At 50.3% G+C, this 20,493-nt stretch overlaps 3 protein-coding genes across 3 annotated transcripts in view; all 3 read left to right on the top strand.

Annotated features, from left to right (window-relative positions):
• The window catches only part of LOC141730024 (uncharacterized), a 110,749-nt gene extending 107,416 nt beyond the window's left edge, over positions 1–3,333 (top strand). Inside the window, 1 exon segment of the mRNA XM_074546663.1 lies at positions 3,223–3,333. Within this exon segment, the coding sequence (XP_074402764.1) occupies positions 3,223–3,333 (111 nt within the window).
• The window catches only part of LOC141730023 (serine/threonine-protein kinase pim-1-like), a 354,289-nt gene that overhangs the window by 333,464 nt on the left and 332 nt on the right, over positions 1–20,493 (top strand). The window lies entirely within an intron of this gene.
• Positions 7,257–20,383, top strand: LOC141730025 (serine/threonine-protein kinase pim-1-like). Its single transcript, XM_074546664.1, has 6 exons — positions 7,257–7,281; positions 18,366–18,472; positions 18,596–18,646; positions 18,844–19,210; positions 19,852–20,028; positions 20,277–20,383. Exons 1-6 carry the CDS (start codon positions 7,257–7,259, stop codon positions 20,381–20,383), a joined length of 834 nt encoding a protein of 277 aa, XP_074402765.1.

A 20,493-nucleotide genomic window follows, 5' to 3' on the forward strand; every position in this document is an offset into this window, starting at 1 on the left:
TAGCCTTGAGATGATGAATCACTTTACAGGCACCTTCACAGGCTGACTGCCATGGGACAGTTGAAGCAAATGCTGCCTTAATGTTGGTTCTGGGCCTGATAGTTCCCAAGAGACTCTGTAGAACAGGACAGCCTGGCTAAACTGCCTGCCACGCTTTCGTCAGCTTTGCAATAGGGTAAAACATTCAGATGGATCTGTTGCCAAGCCTCACAGAAGAAACAGGCTGCATTGCTGGATATTCTGCAACTTCACCGCCCACAATGCATTTTCCCTGCATTTGTTGTTTTCCAAAGGTCTGCAGATTTGGGGATAAATGGGTGGAAAGAGCCTCAATCCTGCTGCAGCTCTGTGTACTGGATGCCCTCTGATGGGTCAGCATCAATTGTCCTTAATTTCTAAATGATTCATTTGTCATCTATTTCTTTAATCCTTCTCAGAGTAAATACTGTGAAAGAAACTGAGTATCAGACAGTGCAGGGAGACTGAATTCCTCCCTCTTCTGTGCAGGCAGGCCTAGTGTGCAATGCTAACTTTGTGTTTCCCTGAGGACAGAGCCTTCTGCAGGTGTCTGCAGGCGCAGGGAGAGCCCAGGCTCCTTCCCCCAGCAAGGGCAGGGAGCAGCTCTGGCCCAGGCCGGCGCTGCTGCTGCTCCTTGTCCCTGTGCTCAGGGTTTGCTCTCTCCTCCCCAGCAGCCGCCCCGCCCCGGTGCGCGAGTGTGCGGCCCAACTGCTCCTGTCCCTGATGGAGAGAATTGGAGTCACCCAGCTCGCAGGCACCCCCAGGGCTGAGAGGCTGCCACACGTGGCAGGGAAGCTTGCTCAGGACTGTCACAAGGACACAAGGTAGTGATCTTCATTTCACCTCCCAAAACAGGAAAACCGGTTTGTGTCTGGCTATAAAGGTGAAACCACACAAGAGTGGAAACTAAAGGGAATATGAAGTTACCTCACGGTGTGTATAAGGGTCATAGAATCATGGAATATGCTGAGTTGGAAGGGACCCATCAGGGTCATCGAGTCCATCTCCTGGCCATGTGCAGTGACCCCAAGAGTCACTCCATGTGCTTGAGAGCATTGTCCAAACTATTCTTGAGCTCTGTCAGCCTTGGCACAGTGACCACTGCTCTGGGTTGCCTGGGCAAATGGCTGTACTGGGAAACCTGAGGTTGGCCAGCAAAAAGGAACATTCCCAACTTTTTCCTGTGGAAGGATTGAAGGATTCTTGAAGGAAGCTTGAAGGATTCTTTACGGAGATCAAAAGATCTCAGATCAGCCAGTCCAACAGTTTTCATTGGCCTTAGGCGCACAACACAAAGCCAATGTGTTGGATAATGTTCATCACTGAAGGATCCCAAACATCCATTTCTCATTAACTTCAGACTATCCTAGAAATATTTCAGGGGTCTCTAGCCAACATATTCAGTCTTTCTAAACCCATTCTGCAGATTTCTAGTATACTGTTATCTGTGGCTCAGTGAACTCCACATTTCTTCTTGAAGAAAACCTGTGGTTTCCTAGTGGCAAAATCAACCCAAACCACCAAAATCCCTTTCCTTTGGTGATGAAATTCCCATGAATAGCTGCCAAGAACACCAGAGCAACTAGCTGCCCCTGTGCATACACATAGTATAGAATAATCAAGAGGATGCATGAGGTGTTTTGTCCTGGCTTCCCTGCCAGGTAAAGAAAGGCAAATTATTGTGCAATGGCAGCAAGACACTGCTCATAGGCTCTGAAAACAAAGCAGATGTGTTTTGCTTGTTCCTTGGGATCCTTTGATGCCACAGAAGCACACCCTCAGTTTCAGAGAGAAATGGTATTTTTCTGTTGCCCCACATTCTCCTCTTGCCCCTTGTGTTCAGCTGACAGCACTGTGCAGTGTCAAGTGAGGTAAATCTCCCTCTTTGCTGAGTAGGTAATGCCTTCTCGTGCAGGGCTTGCACCTGATGAGTTTAAGGTATCAGCCTCTTCTGTTAACACTCTTCCTGTGTTTGTTCACTTTTCTTCCACTTCCTTCCTTCCTTCCTTCCTTCCTTCCTTCCTTCCTTCCTTCCTTCCTTCCTTCCTTCCTTCCTTCCTTCCTTCCTTCCTTCCTTCCTTCCTTCCTTCCTTCCTTCCTTCCTTCCTTCCTTCCTTCTGCCATATGGACAGGAGATGGTGAAGATGTTGCTCAGTCATCAACAATTTAAAATGCTTCTGGAACAATCTTTTTCCCCCCATAACCTGGAAGATATTCTGACAATTAAGAAGAAAGTAAGTGATTGGCAGGAGAAATGTCTCCTTTGTGCAAGTATTGCCACTGCTAATATGAGATCAAACATACCCAATCTGTCTTTTGCTCATTCGTCTTCTGCTTAATCATTTTGCTCCTGGGAATGAGCTGTTAATCCTCATCCTGTTCATCTGCAGACCACAAAGGAACTGATATTATTAGGTAAGAAGAGGGGTTTTGAATATTTTCAATATTGGTCACAAAGAGGAAAGGGAAAGAGGAGAAAATGGGTTTATATTTAAGCGTAAGCCCCCACCATGCTCTCCCTACCCTGCCCCCTGTAAAGCAATTAAGTGAGAATTTTGAGTCTGAAGATAGCAGAGTCTTTGCAAAGGACACTGGAAGTAGTAGTACCAAGAAAATTCCCAAATTTACAAAAGATGTCCAAGTCAATCCTAGTTACTACAATGACTGTCTGTCTGTTGGGAATACTGCCCTGCTGTCCAGCCATGTGGGACTGGAAGAAGCTTGGTGAATTCAGCAGCATCCAGTGGAAAATCCTTTGTTTGTTTGAGGGAGGAAATTTTATTTTTTCTATTGACATTACAGAAGGGAGCCTGCCTTTGTGCAGGCACAGGGAGAGTGAGTGTTGAACCAAATCAACTTATAACACAATGGGCCAACCCCCAAAGAGTCCAGTTTGTTCTGCTGCTTCCTTCACGAACACTCGTTGCCTGCGTTTGCATTATTCCCATTTATGTTCAAGACCAAGGAATTTGGGATTTTAGACTGCTGCTCAGTCTGGTAGCGCCCATAACCTGCCTTGGGCTATTGAAAACAAAGAGTTGGCATCACTGAATCTCTGGTCTGTTTCCATCGGTAAGTTAGGAAATGTTTTCCTAAGCCTTGGTAGCAGTGATCCTGGTTCTAAGTTGTGTTTTCAACAGGGAATTTCCTGGTTTATACTCTAAATTTGAAACCTATTGATGAGGTTTCTCTGTGTCTTTGTAGGGGATAGAAAACCAGAAGGCTGAAGGCCCATCTGTCAAGGAGCCGGTGAAGGAGAGGAACGATGGCTCAAAGGAGCCCCAGGCCACATTGTCTGCTAGCAAACGGCACTGAGCACTTTTCTTAGATGTGACAAAGCACATGACAAGCTTTACATGTCTCTTTCTCAGGAAAAACTTTCTGGCAGAGATGACCAGTGCCACAGATTGTTTCCTTTCCCTACTCTAGGATATGCTCTAGGATAAAAAAATGTCTACTTGTGCATTGTGCTGAACACAACTTCTCTGAAGGGGTTTCCACAAAAATGGAGAGACAAACAGACACCTATTGGCTGCAGCTCAGATGATCCAGTGCAGTGGCAAGGGCAGGGCTGTGGAGGCTGGGAGAGGGCCAAGTTTCTGCTGCCTGACTTAGGACAAGTAAATTCAAACAGGGCTTTTCTTTCATCTGAGTGGAGTCGTTTTCAGATGGGTGTTTTGATGAGAAATCTCAGTCTGGAAGCAAGATGCCATTCCACAAAGATGCAGTTCTCATCCGTGTGGTTCGGCCTGGCGGAATCATGGTTTTCTTACCCTCAAAAAGTACCAAGTTTGAGTAGTAAATAGCAAGGCAATTCCTGAACAACTTCAGTCAACAGGTGTCTCAATGTGGACTTTTTGTCTTGATATTCCTGTCCTTCATGTAATTTGCTTGATGGACAGCATGTTTGGTTTATTTCCCCCTGTGCTGCAATCAGCATTTACGACAGGAATTGCTCCTTGCTGTCTCTTCATGACAGCTGCAGAGCTGCTTGTACCTGTTCTCCTCTGATAGCAGAGGGGATTTATTTAGCTCTGAACTGCTCAGCAGTGGCAGGAATGTGACCACATGCCTCACTAGCACAGCTGGCATCTTCCCGTGTTCATGGAAGAGACAGGCTGATCCAGGAGAACTGTTCCCAGTAGGGTTGTTAAGCTGTGCATCTGTCTCTAGGGAAACAAATTAAATGTGAGCGTAGTTCTGGGATGTCAGGCTTCTGTTTTATCTCTGTTACTGATTTTTTGAATCTTTCAAATATGGCCTTGTTTATCTGTTCAGATGCATCTGAGCTACTTTTCCAGATTGTCATGCCTGGTTGTAGAGACACTTCTCCAGAGTGATGAGTTTCTTTATTCTAAGCCACACACGTCCCATATGAGGAGGCATTTAAACTTGGAAGTAGTGTCTCTCTTTCTCCACAAAGCAATGTGACCTGTGTGCCCTGGCAGCCATCTGAAGATAGATCAGATGCATCTCATCCTTGGTTTTCCTGAGTGAGCAGTGGTGAGAATGTCACTTGCAGATTGTCTTCTGTAATGATTGTCATGAGGTCCATGTTGTTCTTCAGAGACCCTCATGACTTTCCAGCTTGAAATCACATAATTAGGAAAGCTGCTCAAGATGTTTTGCTCACAATTTACTGAAGGTATTGTCTGTGGCTGCAGCTCTCTCCATAGAGAGCAGCAGGCACAACTTTCCCAGGCATTGTCCTGGGGAGGAATGTTAGAAGATCAGAGAAAAGAATGAGAAACAATTCTTATCTTCACTTGCTGCACCTGTTGTTGTGAACATGTGGAATGTGTCATAGAGATTTATTTACCAAAGGGTGATTTCTTAATTGGCCACTGGTGATGGTGTTTTGGATTCAATTGACCAATCAGGTCTGTCTGTATCAGACTGTCTGTACGGGCAATGAGTTTCTGTATAGTATAGTATAGTATAGTATAGTATAGTATAGTATAGTATAGTATAGTATAATATAATACAGTGATTGAGCAGCCTTCTGAAATCATGGAGTCAATGCTAATTATTTCCACCATGGGGATGCCATGCTACGATAATTATCACCACAAGGTCCTCATTTGGTTTTATTTTCCAGGGTGAAATCTCCCTCTGATGGACACCTCCTACACCATGCACAAGCCCAGGTCACGTCACCTCCAGCTGTGAAAGAAATGGAGCTGCTCCAGAAGCTTTACCATCTCCTGGAAGCCAAGGGGTTTCAGACAAGGATGGAAGGAGTGGAACTCCTCCGAGACCTGTGCAAAACCAGCCCCCAGCTCATCTCCATTAACATTACCCAAGTATGTAGGGTGTCTTCACTGCTCCTTTCCTTTAACTCCTTTCCTAAGCCTGTAGCAGCAAAGTTAATTCAGTGTGTCTTGGCACTCTGTCCAGGCTGTTTGAGACACGCTGGTCCCTCTTACCCAGACAAATGTAATTCAGGTCCAGGCTTCAGGACAAGTTATTTCAGTCCAGCTGTATTTGTCTGGCAGGTGCCTATTGCTGCTGTTCATCAGATGATGGCAGAATTTTCTGCTGGTGTAACTGCTACTCTCTCCTACTCCCAGTTGGGTGAAGTGAAGGGAATCCAGTCCCTGAAAGAATGGCACTTGCTCTCTAGACCAAAAATGGGTTTGTATAGGGAAGAGAAGTATCAGGCTGGGTTGATTTAAAACCAGATGTTTTTTTAAAGATTACTTCTATATACTCCATCTTGTCTAACAAAGGCACAGCTCTGGCTACTCATTTCTATCCTTGTTCCTATTCCTCTTTGTAAAGACAGTGCTCACCCTTCTTGGGGGTCTTTTTTTTCTCTTTGGAAAAGGAGGAAAACAGCTAAGGACTCATCTCTGCCTTCTCCTCCCAGTAGCTGCTTTTTCCCTTTTTCCAGGGAAAGGTGCCTGATAATGTGGCTGCCAAGGGACTGAACCTGTTTTAATGAGAGCTGTACAGCACATTACATTTCAGAAGTCCACCTGTTACTTAGAGAAATGGTCTGGATCCTGGAAGAGTTGATCAGAGCCCTGCACTTCTCCAGACACTGGCTCTGAGACAAACAAAAGAAAACTTAGATCTCCTCCAGCCATAGTTTTGGCAAAATCATAATTGCCCTCAGTACTTGAGGCAACTGTATAGAAAACCAGGCATTGTAAACATCTGCTTCCATTCAAAGCAAAGGTACTCTTTAGCACTAATAAATGGAATTGATTTAACGATTTATAGATGGAGAGAAATACCATAGGAACTATTCTGTCCCCAGCCAAACCTCTTAAAAAGAGAAGAAAATCTTTCAACCAGCATGAGGTTGCACCACCATTTCAGTGAGTGGCCCACAGGAAAACAGTGAAATTGTGCAAGCGAATGCTGACCTGACAGAAAGGATCACTTTCATCTTTGACATTGCTGACTGCTACAGCCACTCTTCAAACAAGGACATTTAAATCCAGCTTTCACGTTGCTTGCTCTCTTCACAGATTTTTTGATTATTTTGTCCTGAGAATATCTGACAGCCACAAGAAAGTGAAGCAGAGGGCACTGGACGTGCTGGCTGAAATCACAGGAGCCCTGAAAGATGCTTTGAACCCAGAGATCGTTGGTTTGGTGGAAGGAATAACAAAGAACCTGAACTCAAAGGATCCCAGGATTCATGGGGCAGCTGTGAAAGCACTGGAAGAATCCATTGCTCATTTGGGTAAGGCTGAGCCCTGGCAGGGACTCTCCTCAGCTACGTCTCTGTCTCTCTTGCACAAGAGAGCACTGAGTGCCTTGACAGCTGCTCTTGTCTGTGGAACACTGCAGCTGACACCCACCAGAGGCTGTGCAGGTGCAGTCCTTATGCACCATCCCCAACAGGCTGGAATGGGATCAGCATTTCCCAACAGTGCCAGGAGCCCTTGGCTCTGTGCTGCTTGTCTGAAGAGCAAGTCCTGGACTACAGCTCTGCTACAGTTCAGAGGCAAAGGGAGTTAGGAGTTTCCTTGGGCCCCATCTGACTTCCCAAATGAACAGCTTTGCTGTTGGCATGAAGGGACACTGACCCATCAGAGCTTCTGCAGAGCAGCCACCTGCAAGGCTCTATATTAGAGGCATTAGCTGCCTATTTCCCACTTTTCTTCTTTGTCTTCTGTTTTCAAAGGGGAACTTGTGATTCACCAAGTTCATTTCTTTAGAACAAACAGGTATAAACCCAGCTGTCAATGATGCCTTGTTCCACATGTTGTTTTGCATGCGGCAAGATGGCCATAGCAATTAACTACAGAGGCAAGGGCTGCTGTAAATTCCTTTGCCACACAGATTTATGTCAGCTCTGAGAATGCTGCACTGGGGGAATATGCCTGAAAAAAGGAGTGTTGAAGAGGCAGGTCTTCAATGGGAGTTTCCACTTTCTCCTCCCCAGCTGCTCTGTGAGCTCAGGAACTGCCTGACTCAGTGCCTTTCTGTGACCCAAGTATGGGGCTCTTCCTTTTTGCTCTGGGATGCAAAACCTTTTCCCTGCTTCCATGTGACTGAACTCTCGAGGTCCCTGGTGTGAAATGTTTTAACACAGCTCCTGCTACAGCAGAAAAGTTTGGATTTACAACTGTGAAAGGAGAGTTTTTCATTTGGAATTTAAAACCCTGCCAAGCAGGCTGGAAGGAAAGAAGAAAAGGACTCAAAAATCCGCAGAAATGTACTTTATTTTATAAAATGGGGTTGTCCCTGCCCTTTCTCCTGTGACCTGAGAAAGGTGAGCAGAAACGTGTGTTTCCCTTGTAGATAAAGTGTCACTGCTGAAAGAGTTCAGCTACCAATGGAATCACCTGAGTGGCCAAGCCCTGCTGGATGTCACCGAGCGTATCACAGGTATGGCCTCCCCTTCTGAGCCAAGAGCCCTTCCCAGGGAGCATTTACAGGGAATGCCTGTGAGCAGACAGCAGAGCAGCTCCTCCAAACCAGGAGGTGCTGAGCTTGTCCCTGCTGCCCCATGGCCAAGGCAGGTGGGTTTGGCAGGTTTTCCCTGGCTGCTGCAGAGCTGGGCAGCATCTGAGATGGGGGCAGCGCTCGGCCTGGGGCTGAGCTCTCACTGGGGCATCTCAGAACCACCTCCAGCAAAGGGAGGGCTAAAAATGCCCCAGCTGGCTCCTCTCTGGGGAGCTCAGGGACATCTGTGATCTTTGAGGGGAAATGGTGGCCAATGCTGTTTCAGGGCATCAGTTTGTTTTGTCCTCACAGAATTCTTGTTTTTCCCTTGGAAAGTTTTGAGGCTGAACCGTGGAGGGCATGGGGGTCACAGCTTAGGTCAGAACTCAACAGAGGTATCAGAGGCACGGGTTTAGTGCAAGGCAGCCTCTGGGGCACAGGGACAGAAGCAGAGTGCTGAGGCTCCCTGCCTGTGCTGTCAGAGTGGCCTTGGACTGAGCCTTTCAGGGTGTGCAAACAGTGTCTGCCTGTGTCAGCGCTGTCCAAAATGCTAAAAATGCAGCTGATAATTGATTCCTCAGAGGAGCTTGCTATGTTAGCAATAGCCAAGGAATGGAAACATTATAATCCCAATATATAGCAGAGAAGATGATTGATAGCCTTGCTTTAACTGGGGCTAAATCCACTGCTAATTATGCCAACATCTTTGAATGCAAGGTTTAATACACTTTGTGTCTTCATTAGGAATCTCAAAAGGGCATGTTCAGCAATTGGGAATGTCAAAGGCCCTTAAAGAGCATTTGAATAAAGTAGATCTCCAGCAATAGGGAATTAAGTTTAGCAGTTCTTTTGATCTCTTTTTCAAATAAAGGAATTACCCATAAATTAGGGATACTTTAGAAAAAGCAGATGTTCTCTCTTAGATTTAGTAGGAACAGACAGCTGTTCCTCACGTTCAGTAGTCACTGATGTCTTTAATTGCATTTAAACTCAAATGAATTCCCATTTTAAAATGGGTACCATAACCCTTTGCTGCTTAGCAGAATTGGTTTTGGGTACTTGCAGGAGCTCTTTCAATGTTGATGACTGCTGGTGGATTAACAGCATAGAGAAAATGAAGTCTCTTCCACCACAGAATATTAAATGGCTGCTAGATAACATTTTGTCTGATTGGAAAATAAGTATGGTCTGCAGAGCATTTCAGGTTTTTTTCTCTCAGCCAAATCTGCCAAGCAAAAAGCTGTTGGTAGTAACTTTTTGTCTGTGTTTGATACAGTTCAGTTCAGAAAATGGGCAGAGATATTTCAGGAGCAATGTGAGAAAACACTCGTATTTTGGTTACATTTCAGTCTCCTGTATAGCATTTTTCTTTCTCTATGTCCTATTTCAGTGAACATTATAAGAAAAAATGCCATTACCATTGGGAGGGGAAGTGACATTAAAATATGAAGATGCCCAAATGCAAAGGCAATGGGGTCTGGGTAATTATCTAAGACGCCCTGAGGTTTGAAGCAGCTCTTTGTTGGAAGCCCCAAAAGCATTCTGCCAAAGACACCAGCTGGTCACTGATGTTTCTCATCCAGCTGTCAGGCAGCAGCCATCTCTGGTGGGCTGGAGTTTTGAGGTGTGTTCTAATCCTGCCCTTTGCTGTGTGCCACTGAGCACAGGGAAGAGCCAGATTAGACATTTGGCACTTGGCATCAAAGTTACAAAAATGGAATCATCTCTTTTATTAGAAATCTCTCCATTTCCTCTCTATGGTGCATTTCCAAATCTTCAGTGTGGGTTTAGACAACTTCTTAATGGAAATCAAAGGCAATTGGACATTTCATTCATTGTTCATGCAGAAAGAGATTGTGAAATAATTTAGTAAAGGTAGGAAGTCTGCCCCAGGGACAAGGCTCTGGTTGGAGCAATTAGTGCTGAGGGGTTGGTGGTTCTGTTTCCAGGATGATCAGCTGCTTTGCCCGTTTCTGGACCAAGGGGCTCTGGGTGCTATTTTGCTGCTCTTGGCCAGAGAGGCTGGCAAGAAGCAGAAGCAGAGGCAGATCCTTGTTTGCAGTGAGGCTGGTGGGTAAGGAGCTGTGTCTCTGTCCCGGCAGTGCTTGTGCAGGGGGTTCATGCCAGGAGCCCTGAAGTCGCCCAGCGCGACGCCCTGCCCGTGCTCTGGTCCTGCCTGGGGAACAAGGCGCTGCCTGTGCGGAGCGCCAACGTCCGCACCGTGGCCACCAAGCTCACCTCTGCCCTCTGCAAGGTGATGGGCACCCAGCTGAAGGAATGTGCTGCCAGCAAGCCTCCACACGTGCGGGAAAAGCTCTCCAAAATGTTGGGCTGGTGAAGGCGAGATGTTCTCCAGAAAGCTGAGGAAGTGCTGAATTGGACACCTCTGGATTTGCCTTTTGAGCTGTGCCAAAAATGACAAAATCCTAAGGAAGGGTGTGCATCTGCCCCCACTCTCTCCATCACATTTCCTTGTCATGGCATGGGGGGCCTGGAGCAGCTCCAGATGGAGTACAAGGTGAAGGCAATCATGGCTCAGCCTCACACAGAGGTGAGGGGGAGCTGGGCCAATCTCTGCTGGCAGGAAGGGTCTTGTGGCAGCCCAGAGAGGCTGTGCACATTGCCAGGGAACAGCTGTGCCCTGCATGTGCCCCTGCAATGAGCTGTGCTGCTGCCAGTGCCCCTGGAGCTGTGGGGCTGCTGAGCTGTGGGGCAGGCAGAGGAGCAGGAGGGTGCATGTGCAGCTGAGCCATTCCTGGGGAGCACAGGGCTCTGGGCTCCCTGCTGTCCCAGGGCAGCCCAGAGGCCAGGCTGTGCCTGTGCCAGCTCTGGGCAAGTGGCTCAGGGTTTGCCCTGGCCTGCCTCAGTGTCTGCCAGCAGGAGCATGTTTCCCTGTGCAGCTGTTTAAAAGTTTTCAGGAAAGGTGTCCCATGAAATATGGAGCTTCAGCTGCTTTAGGTTTGCATGGTGGCCTCTGTTAAACTTTGTGTCTCCATTTTGCAGATCTGACTGGTTACAGGCTTACCGAGAAGTTTTCTCTGGACACTTCCGATGTACCCTCACCCACAAAGTCCTCACCTCCCATCCAGAAGAGCTCACTTTCCTCCAAGCTCAGGAAGAAGCTGCCGCCTGTATGAAGAGTGTTTGAAGAATAGGATTGATGCATTAGGCTTCATAGTTACAGATGTACATATGTTCTGATCTTTAGATGTAGTTTTGAATTAATGTCTTTTGATTCTGTCTTTAAGTTTTGATGATATATTTTTAATCGTATATATTTTATTTTGATGATGAAAAATAAATAAATAAATAAACCAAGAGGAGAATGTGAGACCAGGACCTGCTAGCCTAGAGATTATGGGAGTGCAGCTCACTCAATGTGCCAGTGTCACCACATCCTTTCTTCATTGGGCCTCTCCTCTTCCTCTTTGGCCATCTTTTTTTTGTGTCATTTGTGCTGCTGTTTTCAATTTGTCATTGTAACAGGGCCACCGTTGACCTGTTTGGGGGACAATGGATCCAAAAGATCCTGTATAGTCAAAGGTTTTCTACCTAGGTGTGTTCTGTGCTCACCAAAGGCATGAGCAAAGAAACCAAGAGAAGTGTGCCCAAACCCCAAAGCTTTGCTCCTTTGCAATCTCCCACAGATCTGGCTCACAGATGTCTTCAATCACAATTCCATAGGTAAGAAGAGGTCATGTATTTCACTGGGAAATGATGTACTGCTTTGGCAAAGTCACCTGTATGTATATTTACCTGGGACAGCAGTGCAGCTGTGTTGTTTGCACCTTGTTTGCAGAAGGATGAGTGCCCTGGGAGGCCAATAACAAGTGACAAGGTTTCCTCAAATCTGCACTGCAGCCTGGGTGCCATTCAGCCCAGAGCTAGGGGATCATTTGTTCCCATGGACCAGTGCTTGCCAGTGGAATGAATTCCTGCACAGCTGGAAGAAGCAATTCTGGATTCAGCTCCAGCTGTTGGTAGGCTGCATGATCATTGACAATGCTGCCCTTCCAGAAATTATTCTGCAGTTTCCTTTCATAGTCATTTGAAGATTTTAAACTTCACATTTCAATTTGCTTTGCCTTAGGGAAAAACACTTCTGGGCCCAGTGCAAACTGTAACCTTTTGGCAGCAAAGTCCTCATGGTTGCCAGCTTCTGATGTTACAGAATGTCACCTGGCTGCCTGTGTTTGCTTAGCTCTGGGTCTAGTCCCAGCCTAGTAAAGCCCAGGCAGGGTGGCACATTGCAGGGAAAACTGGTCCATGAGCTTATGGGGTTGCCATCACCACAGAGTGAATGTGCCCTTTGGGGATTCCTCTGGAGACAAATTTAGGGACCTGCTCCATGCCACAATATTCTCTTAGATTATTCTAAAATATCCTAGAAAAGGCTGTGAAACTTCACATCTCCTTGCACACTCAGTGTTTGAAGAGGGGCATTTTTGTCCCTCCTCAAAGTCATTGTTCTTGCACACCAGAAACATGAACATCCACCTACAGGAATGATGCATGGTCCTGCTGCTGCTGCTGCTCCAGAGCACTGGGCAGCACAGACCTGGGTGTTACCAATATGAGCACTTAATCAGCATTTCATGCTCCTTCAAGCTGTCCAGATCTCAGGGCTTTTTGTTTCAAAGCAGCCACTGCACCATCTCTAGAGAAGAACAGGAAATGGGAAACAGCGACTGCCAGCCTTGCAGGGGTGTGGGGGAAAACTTGAGGTGTCTGCATCAAAAGATGAATGGGAAGAGTGTAATTGCCAAAGCAAATGCTTCCTTAGGATAGCAGGAGCAGTTCTTTACTGCATGCTTGCATGAAGATCATTTGGGATCTCCTTTTTGTGTCTCATGCAGAAAAGGAGCTCTTAATAATACCACACTACTTAAACCAGATTGGGATGTAGCTCTGTAGTGGTTCACAATGAAGCAGACTGCCTGCTGTGTCACTGCCAGCCCTGATAAGCCTGCGAGGGACTGTAGTGTATCCCATGCCTGTTTTGCCTCCAAGCAAAGCTTGGTTTTCCTTATTAGTGTGGAGTAAATACAAGAGTAATAAAATGGACAATTAAACTGGCCACTTTGGAGGATATGCTCATGCTTTTGCATGTCAGTCCTGTACCTCATGCTCCCAAGGCTTGTTACTCATCATGAAATATTTTAACAAAAAAACCTCAGCTCTCATGTTACATCTGAATAAAATTGCATCAGATCATCAAGAATTCTGCTGTCAGGAACAAGACAAGAGCCTTCCGACACTCGCTTGCAGCTGTCCTGGATTTCTGCAGCCCTTTGTGTAAAGCTGATGTAGACAGAGTGTTTGGAGTTGGTTTGGGCCTGTATGAAAGATCTGTGGAGCAGTGTGCAGGGCTCTCCTGGCAGGAAACTGTTTGTCCAAGCCCAGGGACATGGTGCCGGCAGGAGCGGAGTGGCCCCGCTCCCAGCCCGAGAGTCTGTGAGCTGAGCCACGCCGGGGAGAAAAGGCAGCGAGGGGCTCCAGCCCAGCTGCTTCACTGCCCTGCCCGCTCCATGGAGCTCTGCCATGGGAGAAAGCCGACGCCGGACGAGCCCCCGAGCTTCCATCAGCTGCTGGAACTGCTCCGTGACAGCTCCTGTTCTTCCGAGAGAGACCCCGGCGCCTTCTTGGAACGGGTGTCATGGGGGGATTCTGTTTGTTAAAAAACTGTTAGGGGTTTTCTACTTTGATCTATCAGTAATAATTTCCTATTGCTGGAAAGGGACTGTTGGAACACTTTAGAGGAGACGACTTATTGCACAATATCCTGTTTGAAGTTGTCTCAAACTGTGTGAGAGAGATGGCGTCATACAGGAGCATCCCCAAGGCTGCTGAGGGGAAGGCACAGAGGAAGACAAACCCAGTATTTCTGAGAGAACTCCTTGACACCAAACCAACCTGAGTTGTCAAACAGCAGACCTGATGTTTCGAGACATGGGCCAAAGGGGAAACCTTTCAGTGTGTTTGGTCCAGGCTGGGTTATGCTCGAGGCAAACGTGTGTCAGTGTGTTGGATAATACTCTTTTCTCGACCTAGAGATGGGGCAACTGAGAGGTGTTTTAAAAACTTGTATTCCTTTTCAGTCTCAGGAGAAGGGTGAGACAATACAGATGTTATAATTCATGCCATCACAATCAGAAGCTAACTACTTCATAATTATAATTCACTATAAGCATTTCTTGGTATATCAGCCTTTTGCCATGCCATGTTGTAGATGCCTTAAAGCCAATTATTTAAAACTACCCCTTGATGGTCCAACTACAATGCATCTTTCATAGCTCTGTTTTTCCAAAGTCTTATTTGCAAGACCATCTTTTGAAACTTTTTTCCAGCTCCATTTCTCTTTCAACAATATCTGTCCTATTCCATGGAAATTTTTAAGGTAGCATTTCTTGTCTCAAAATTTATATACAGATTCATACTTTGTGGGCCTTCTATTAGGCTCTAAAAACTTTCTACAAACCCATTTCCCACATCAGTGCACTGGGCTCCTTCTCTCCTCATTGTGCCTGGCAAGCACAGAAGCCCAGAGCTCCTGCAGAACCCATCACAACACTCAGTGGGAGCAAACTTGTGTCCAGTCCTCACCTGGAGCTGTGGTGCCCAGCATTCCACCACATTGGAATGAGGAACTGTTCTGCTCTTTCAGAAGGAGCTAAGGAGGTTTGGCCTTCAGATCAATTGTCTGCAGGCTCCTGCAGTGCCTCCTGCTGCTCCCTTGCCAGAGGCACCCCAGGCCAGGGGGGCACATCTGGGCTGCTGTGTCTGCCTCTGGGGCTCCCTGTTCTGGGCAGTGAGGAGGAGCTGCAGAGGCTCTGCAGGACTGACAGGATGGGCTTTGGGGCTGGCAGGAGAAGCTGAGGGACCTGGGCTGCTGGAGCTGCTGAAGAGGAGGCCCAGAGCTCATCCTGCAACTGCTCCAAGGGTGGTTCCAGAGAATCCCAGAATCAGCAAGGGTGGAACAGGCCATGGAGATCATCAAGTCCAACCTGTGCCCTGACACCAACTTGTCTCCCTTAGGTCGTCTTCTCCAGCTGAGGTGTCCACAACCCCAGCTCCCTCAGCCACTCCTCACAGGACTTGTGTTCCAGACCCCTCCCCATCCTTGTTGCCCTTCTCTGGACACGCTCCAGCTCCTCCATGTTCTTCCTAAATTGGGGGCCCCAGAACTGCAAACAGCACTCGAGGTGCTGCCCAAGCAGTGCTGAGCACAGGGGAAGAATCCCTGTCCTGCTCCTGCTGGCCACACCATTCCTGATCCAGGCCAGGAGCCATTGGCCTTCTTGGCCACCTGGGCACACTGCTGGCTCATGTCCAGCCTGCTGTCCATCAGTCCCTGCAGGTCCCTTTCTGCCTGGCTGCTTTCCAGCCCCTCTGGCACCTTGTGGAGGGAGGGAGGCAGGGAGGGAATGGGTCCAGATCCAATCCTTCCTGAAATACGGTGTTTGCTGGCACTGCAAGTTCCCAGATCTTGATATTTCCCTATTCTGGCACAGCCCAAGTCCAGCAATTTGCTGGCACAGAAAGCCAAAATCCGTCAATTTCCTGATGCCAATAGAGGTACCCAGACCTGGTGTTTGCTGCCACTGCCAGTGCTCACATCTGGATATTTCCCTCTTCTGGCAGAGCCAAGTCCAGCAATTTTCTGGTAAAGAAAGCCACAATCTGGCGATTCCCTGCTACCGTCATTGGCAATGCCAAGATCTGGTGTTTGCTGGCACCACCAGTGCCCAGATGTGGGAATTTCCCTGTGCCAGCACAGCCCAAGTCCAGTACTTTCTGACAAAGAAAACCAAAACCTTGCAAATACCTGGTACCTACAGCAACCCAATCTTGTGTTTGCTGACACCACAAGTGCCCAGATCCAGAATTTTTCAGGTTCCTACACAGCATAATTCCAGCAATATGCTGGCACTGAAAGTTAACATTTGGCAATTTCCTGGTGCTGGCACATTCCCCACCCAGATCTGTGTGCGCTGGCACTGCCAGTGCCCACGTCTGGCAATTTCCCTCTTCTGGCACCACCCATGTCCAGAATTTGCTGGCAAAGAAAGCTAAAACCTGGCAATTTCCCCTTGCCAGCACCACCCAATCTGGAGTTTGCTGGCAGTAGGATCCAAAGAAAGAAGGAAGGAAAGAAGGAAAGAAAAGAAGAAGGCGTCCAGATCCAGTCCTTCCTGGAGCCTGGAACCTGAAATGGGCTGTTTGCTGGCACTGCCAGTGCCCAGATCTGGAAATTTCCCTATTCTGGCACAGCCCAAGTGCAGCAATTTGCTGGCACAGAAATCCAAAACCTGGCAGCTTCCTGCTACTGGCTCTGGCACCACCCCCACAACTTGTGTTTCCTGCACCAGAACCCAGATTTGGAAATTTCCCAGTGCCAGCAGAGCCCAAATCTGGCAGATTTCTGTCGCTGGCAATGACACCACCCAGATCTGGTGTTTGATAGCGGTGCCAGTGCCCAGATCTGAAAACTTCCTGGTGCTGGCACAGCCCAAGTCCAGTGATTTGCTGACAGAGGATGACAACATTTGGAAAATTGCAGGTTCTGGCTCCAGCGCCATCCAGATCTGGTGTTTGCTGGGACGGCCAGTGCCCAGATTTGGAAATTTCCTGATGCCTTCACAGCCCAGGTCTAGCAATTTTTTTTTAGCTAGCTGGGGCAGAGAAGTTCCTCGGACTGTGACTTTCCTTTTTCTTGGAACTGTTTAAACCCACTCTGGACTGAAAACCCAGAAAAACACCGGCAGCTCACCCCTGTGGCCCACCGAGCTCTGGGACGCTGCATTCCAGCACCAGAGGGACTTAGAAGAGACCGAGTGAGCCAACTACAACCCACAAAAAGGACTTTCTGAATTTGCCATCTCTTCAGCACTGTCAGAGGTTTTATTTAATATTATTCATTTTTCATGCTTGTGAATACTTTACCTGTTAAATAAACGGGGGTTTTTTTCACTTTTCTTGAGGGAAATCTTTTCCTGAACTAGTAGGGGGAGGGGCCTGCTTGAACTTGCTTTCTAGACAGACCACTTTAGGAGGTTTCCTCACAAGATCTGCCCTAAGCCAGCACAAACAGTCATAATGAAAATTTCACCAGTGGCATAATTTCCTGGTGGCAAATCTCGTGACAGGAAATTGACCTCATTCTCCATGAGAGATTCTTGGAAAGAGCAGACAGGAGAAGATTCCTGGAAAACTGAAACAGCTTTCCAGAAGTGAAATGAAAATGAAAGAAACAATCCAAGATGCTTTCCTCTATTTATTTCTATGCTCCCCTTTTCCATGTTGCACTACTTCTCTTCCCCTTTTCCATGTTGCACTACTTCTCTATCCCAGTAATTCCAGATGCACTGCACCTCTAAGATCAGTGACTTAGTGATTTTTAGACACTCTAAAATACCATGAGTTTTCCTTCCCCTGTTTTTACAGGAAAGCAACACTGGAGGTGTAAGTGCAGTGCTGGGCTGAGGTAGGAATCCCAACCCAAGGGAAGGTGGCCCGACAGTGTTTGACCCTCAGCAAGGTCGCTGTGCCAGTGTGCAGGAGTCGGGGCTCTGCATGTGGGCTCAAGGCTGCAAAGTTCCCGTGTTTGGACAGACGGAGGGGCTGTCCCCGGGGCACGCGGGGCTCGAACGTGGGGCTCGTGGGGGGAGCGGGGAACGGACACGGGGACGAACGGCCCCGGTGCTTCAGTTGCAGCGGCGGCAGCGGCGGCAGCAGCGGCGGCGGCGGCAGCAGCAGCGGCAGCAGCAGCGGCGACAGCAGCAGCAAAAGCAGATACCCTAGAACACTCTCTTTCTTTCGCTTTTCCTTTCTCTCCTTCTCCCTTTCCCGCTGTCGGACACACTTCTCTCGCGGCCCCTTGCCCGGCGTCCCTCTCCTCTCCCCGCCTCCCTGTCCCCCGCAGGGCCGGGCCATGCCCCCGGCCCGCCCCCGGCCCCGGGCGGGGCTGCCCCGTGCCCGGCCCCGGCCGTCCCGCCGCGGTCTCGCCTCCGCCCGGCTCTGGCTGTACTGGCGGTGGCGCTGCTGGGCGGGCGTCAGTGCCTGGGGCGGGGGCGGCATCGCCGCCCTTTTCCTCCGCCTGGCCCGAGCCCGGCCCCGGCCCCGAGGCAGGCTCCAGTCCCGGCCCCGGCCACAGCCCCAGCCCCGACCCCAGCCCCAGCCCCGGCCCCGGCCCCGACCCCGGCCCTTGCCCCTTCTCCTCCCGGGGCCCGCGGAGCACACAAGCGGCGCGGCCGCTCCCGCCGCCTCCGCTGCGGCTTCCCCGGCCCGAACTCCGCCGCTCGGCAGCGCGGCCGCCGGCCCCGAGCCTCCCGTGCCGCGTTCCCGGGAGCGAACGCCTGGGCATGGCCGGCCCGGGGCGGGTGAGGGGCGCTCGGGGGCCGTTGCTGGCCCCGGGCCGAGCGCTGACCGCCGCTTCCCGCCCGCAGGGAAGGCGCAGGAGGCCCTGCAGGAGCGGTACCGGCTGGGATCGCTGCTGGGGCGCGGCGGCTTCGGCAGAGTCTTCGCGGCCACGCGGCTCTCGGACGGCGCCCCGGTGAGCAGCGGGGCCGGCGGCGGGCGCAGGAGGAGGGGATGGAGGAGGAGGAGGGCAGAGGGCGGAGGATGGGGCTCGCAGTGCGGGCGGCGAGCTCACCCCGCTGCTGGCCTTGGCTTGCAGGTGGCCATCAAAAGGGTGCCACGGAACCGCGTCCGGCACTGGGGCGAGCTGGTGAGTGAGCGGGGCCAGCAGCCGGGGCTGCCGGCCAGGGATGAGCCGGGGCCCGGCACGGTGGGAGCCGCCAGGACGCCCCGAGGGAGAGCGGGCGTGGGGCCAGCGCAGGGCGCAGAGCATCCCGGCCTGGCTGAGGGCTTCCCCAGGCCTGGCACGGCATCGGCCCCACTGACGGCATCGTGCTCCTCCCGCAGCCCGACGGCACCAGCGCACCCCTGGAGATCGTGCTGCTGGCCAAGGTGTCCACTGGCTTCCCCGGTGTGGTCCAGCTGCTGGAGTGGCTCGAGCTCCCCAACTGCATCGTGATGGTGCTGGAGCGGCCAGAGCAGTGTCAGGACCTGCAGCGTTTCATTGGGGCACGGCGGTTTCTGCCCGAGGAGGAGGCGCGGGAGCTGTTCCGCCAGGTGCTGGAGGCCGTGCGGCACTGCACCAGCTGCGGGGTCCTGCACAGGGACATCAAGCCAGGGAACATCCTGGTTGACCTGGACACCGGGCAGGCCAAGCTGATTGACTTTGGCTGTGGCACCTACCTGCAGGACACAGTCTACACACACTTTGCAGGTGAGCCTACCCAGGGCTGTGCTCCCACTGCTGACGTCTCATGGCCCAACATCTCCCAGGCAAGCTGGCTGTGGCAGCGGGAGTTCTCCCTTTTGCTGCCAGTCAGGGCACTGAGTCCTCAGCTGAGTTGCTTTAGAGCAGGGCTGGGTGGGCAGCCATCTTCCAGCCCTGCTGGCAGCCTTTGCCAGCCACTCTGCCCAGGACTGGGGCTGGGCTGAGGCAGCCAGCCCGACCAAAACCCCCGTGGGTGGGGGTAGCAGAGAGAGAGGGCAGAACCTGTGCCCCAGCCAGTTTGGTGTGCAAATGAGAGGAAGGGCTTGCACTACCCCACTCACCCTGTTTCCCTTGGCTTCATAATATTTTTGGGGCAATGCAGGCAGGGAGGATAAGGGCATGTTTTTTCCCCAGCATGGAGTGGGTTTTTCCTTTGCATGTCATGGTCGGGCCTAGCCAGGGCTGCCCTCTTCCAGCACCAGAGGCTTCTTTTCCAACCCTAACTTTGTGCACAAGTCCCAGATGCTGGCGAGAGGGCAGTGGTCACCCTGTGTGCCCCTGATGCAGCCCCCGCGGGCCCAGGGATGCTGGGGCCAGGCTCTGGGAGCAGCAGCATGCCCCTGATGATCTCCATCTGTATTCCATAGGAACACTGTCCTACAGCCCCCCAGAATGGAACGACTTTGGCTGGTACCATGGCGAGGCAGCAACAATCTGGTCCCTGGGCATCCTGCTGCACCAGATGGTCTGCGGGGAGCACCCTTTCAGGAGGGGCCGGAACCTCAGCTGGGGCCAGCTCCCGCTGCCACAAAGGCTCTCTCAAGGTGGATCCTCTTCTCTGGGCACGGGGGGAATCCCAGAGCTGGGAGCCAGCAGCGGGCTCATGGGCATCCCGCTCTGGCAGCTGCTGAGGAGGTGGCACATGTCCTGCTCTCCTCCAAAACAGGGAATTGGTGGGAAAGTTTAGGCCCAGCTCAGAGCGCATCCAGCATGGCCTGGGCATGGGAACAGTGGGGTAAAGCAGACAGGAGCCTTCTCTGGCTGACCATCAGTTTCTGCTTTCTCTCCCCAGAGTGCAAAGACCTGATCTGGTGGTGTTTATCCGTGAACTCCTTGGACAGACCCACACTGGAAGACCTGTTCTGTGTTCCTTGGATGCAGAATATTCCTCTGCCATAGAAGAAGGGAGAGAGCCACAGGCACACTTTGATCCAGGGCCCTGGTAAGTTCCTGCTCCACATATGCCTTGGCAATGAGAAGCAAAGGAACCCAACCCTTATTGTGCTGCC

This window comes from Zonotrichia albicollis, chromosome 9 (assembly GCF_047830755.1).
Source record: "Zonotrichia albicollis isolate bZonAlb1 chromosome 9, bZonAlb1.hap1, whole genome shotgun sequence".
Taxonomy (NCBI): Eukaryota; Metazoa; Chordata; class Aves; order Passeriformes; family Passerellidae; genus Zonotrichia; species Zonotrichia albicollis.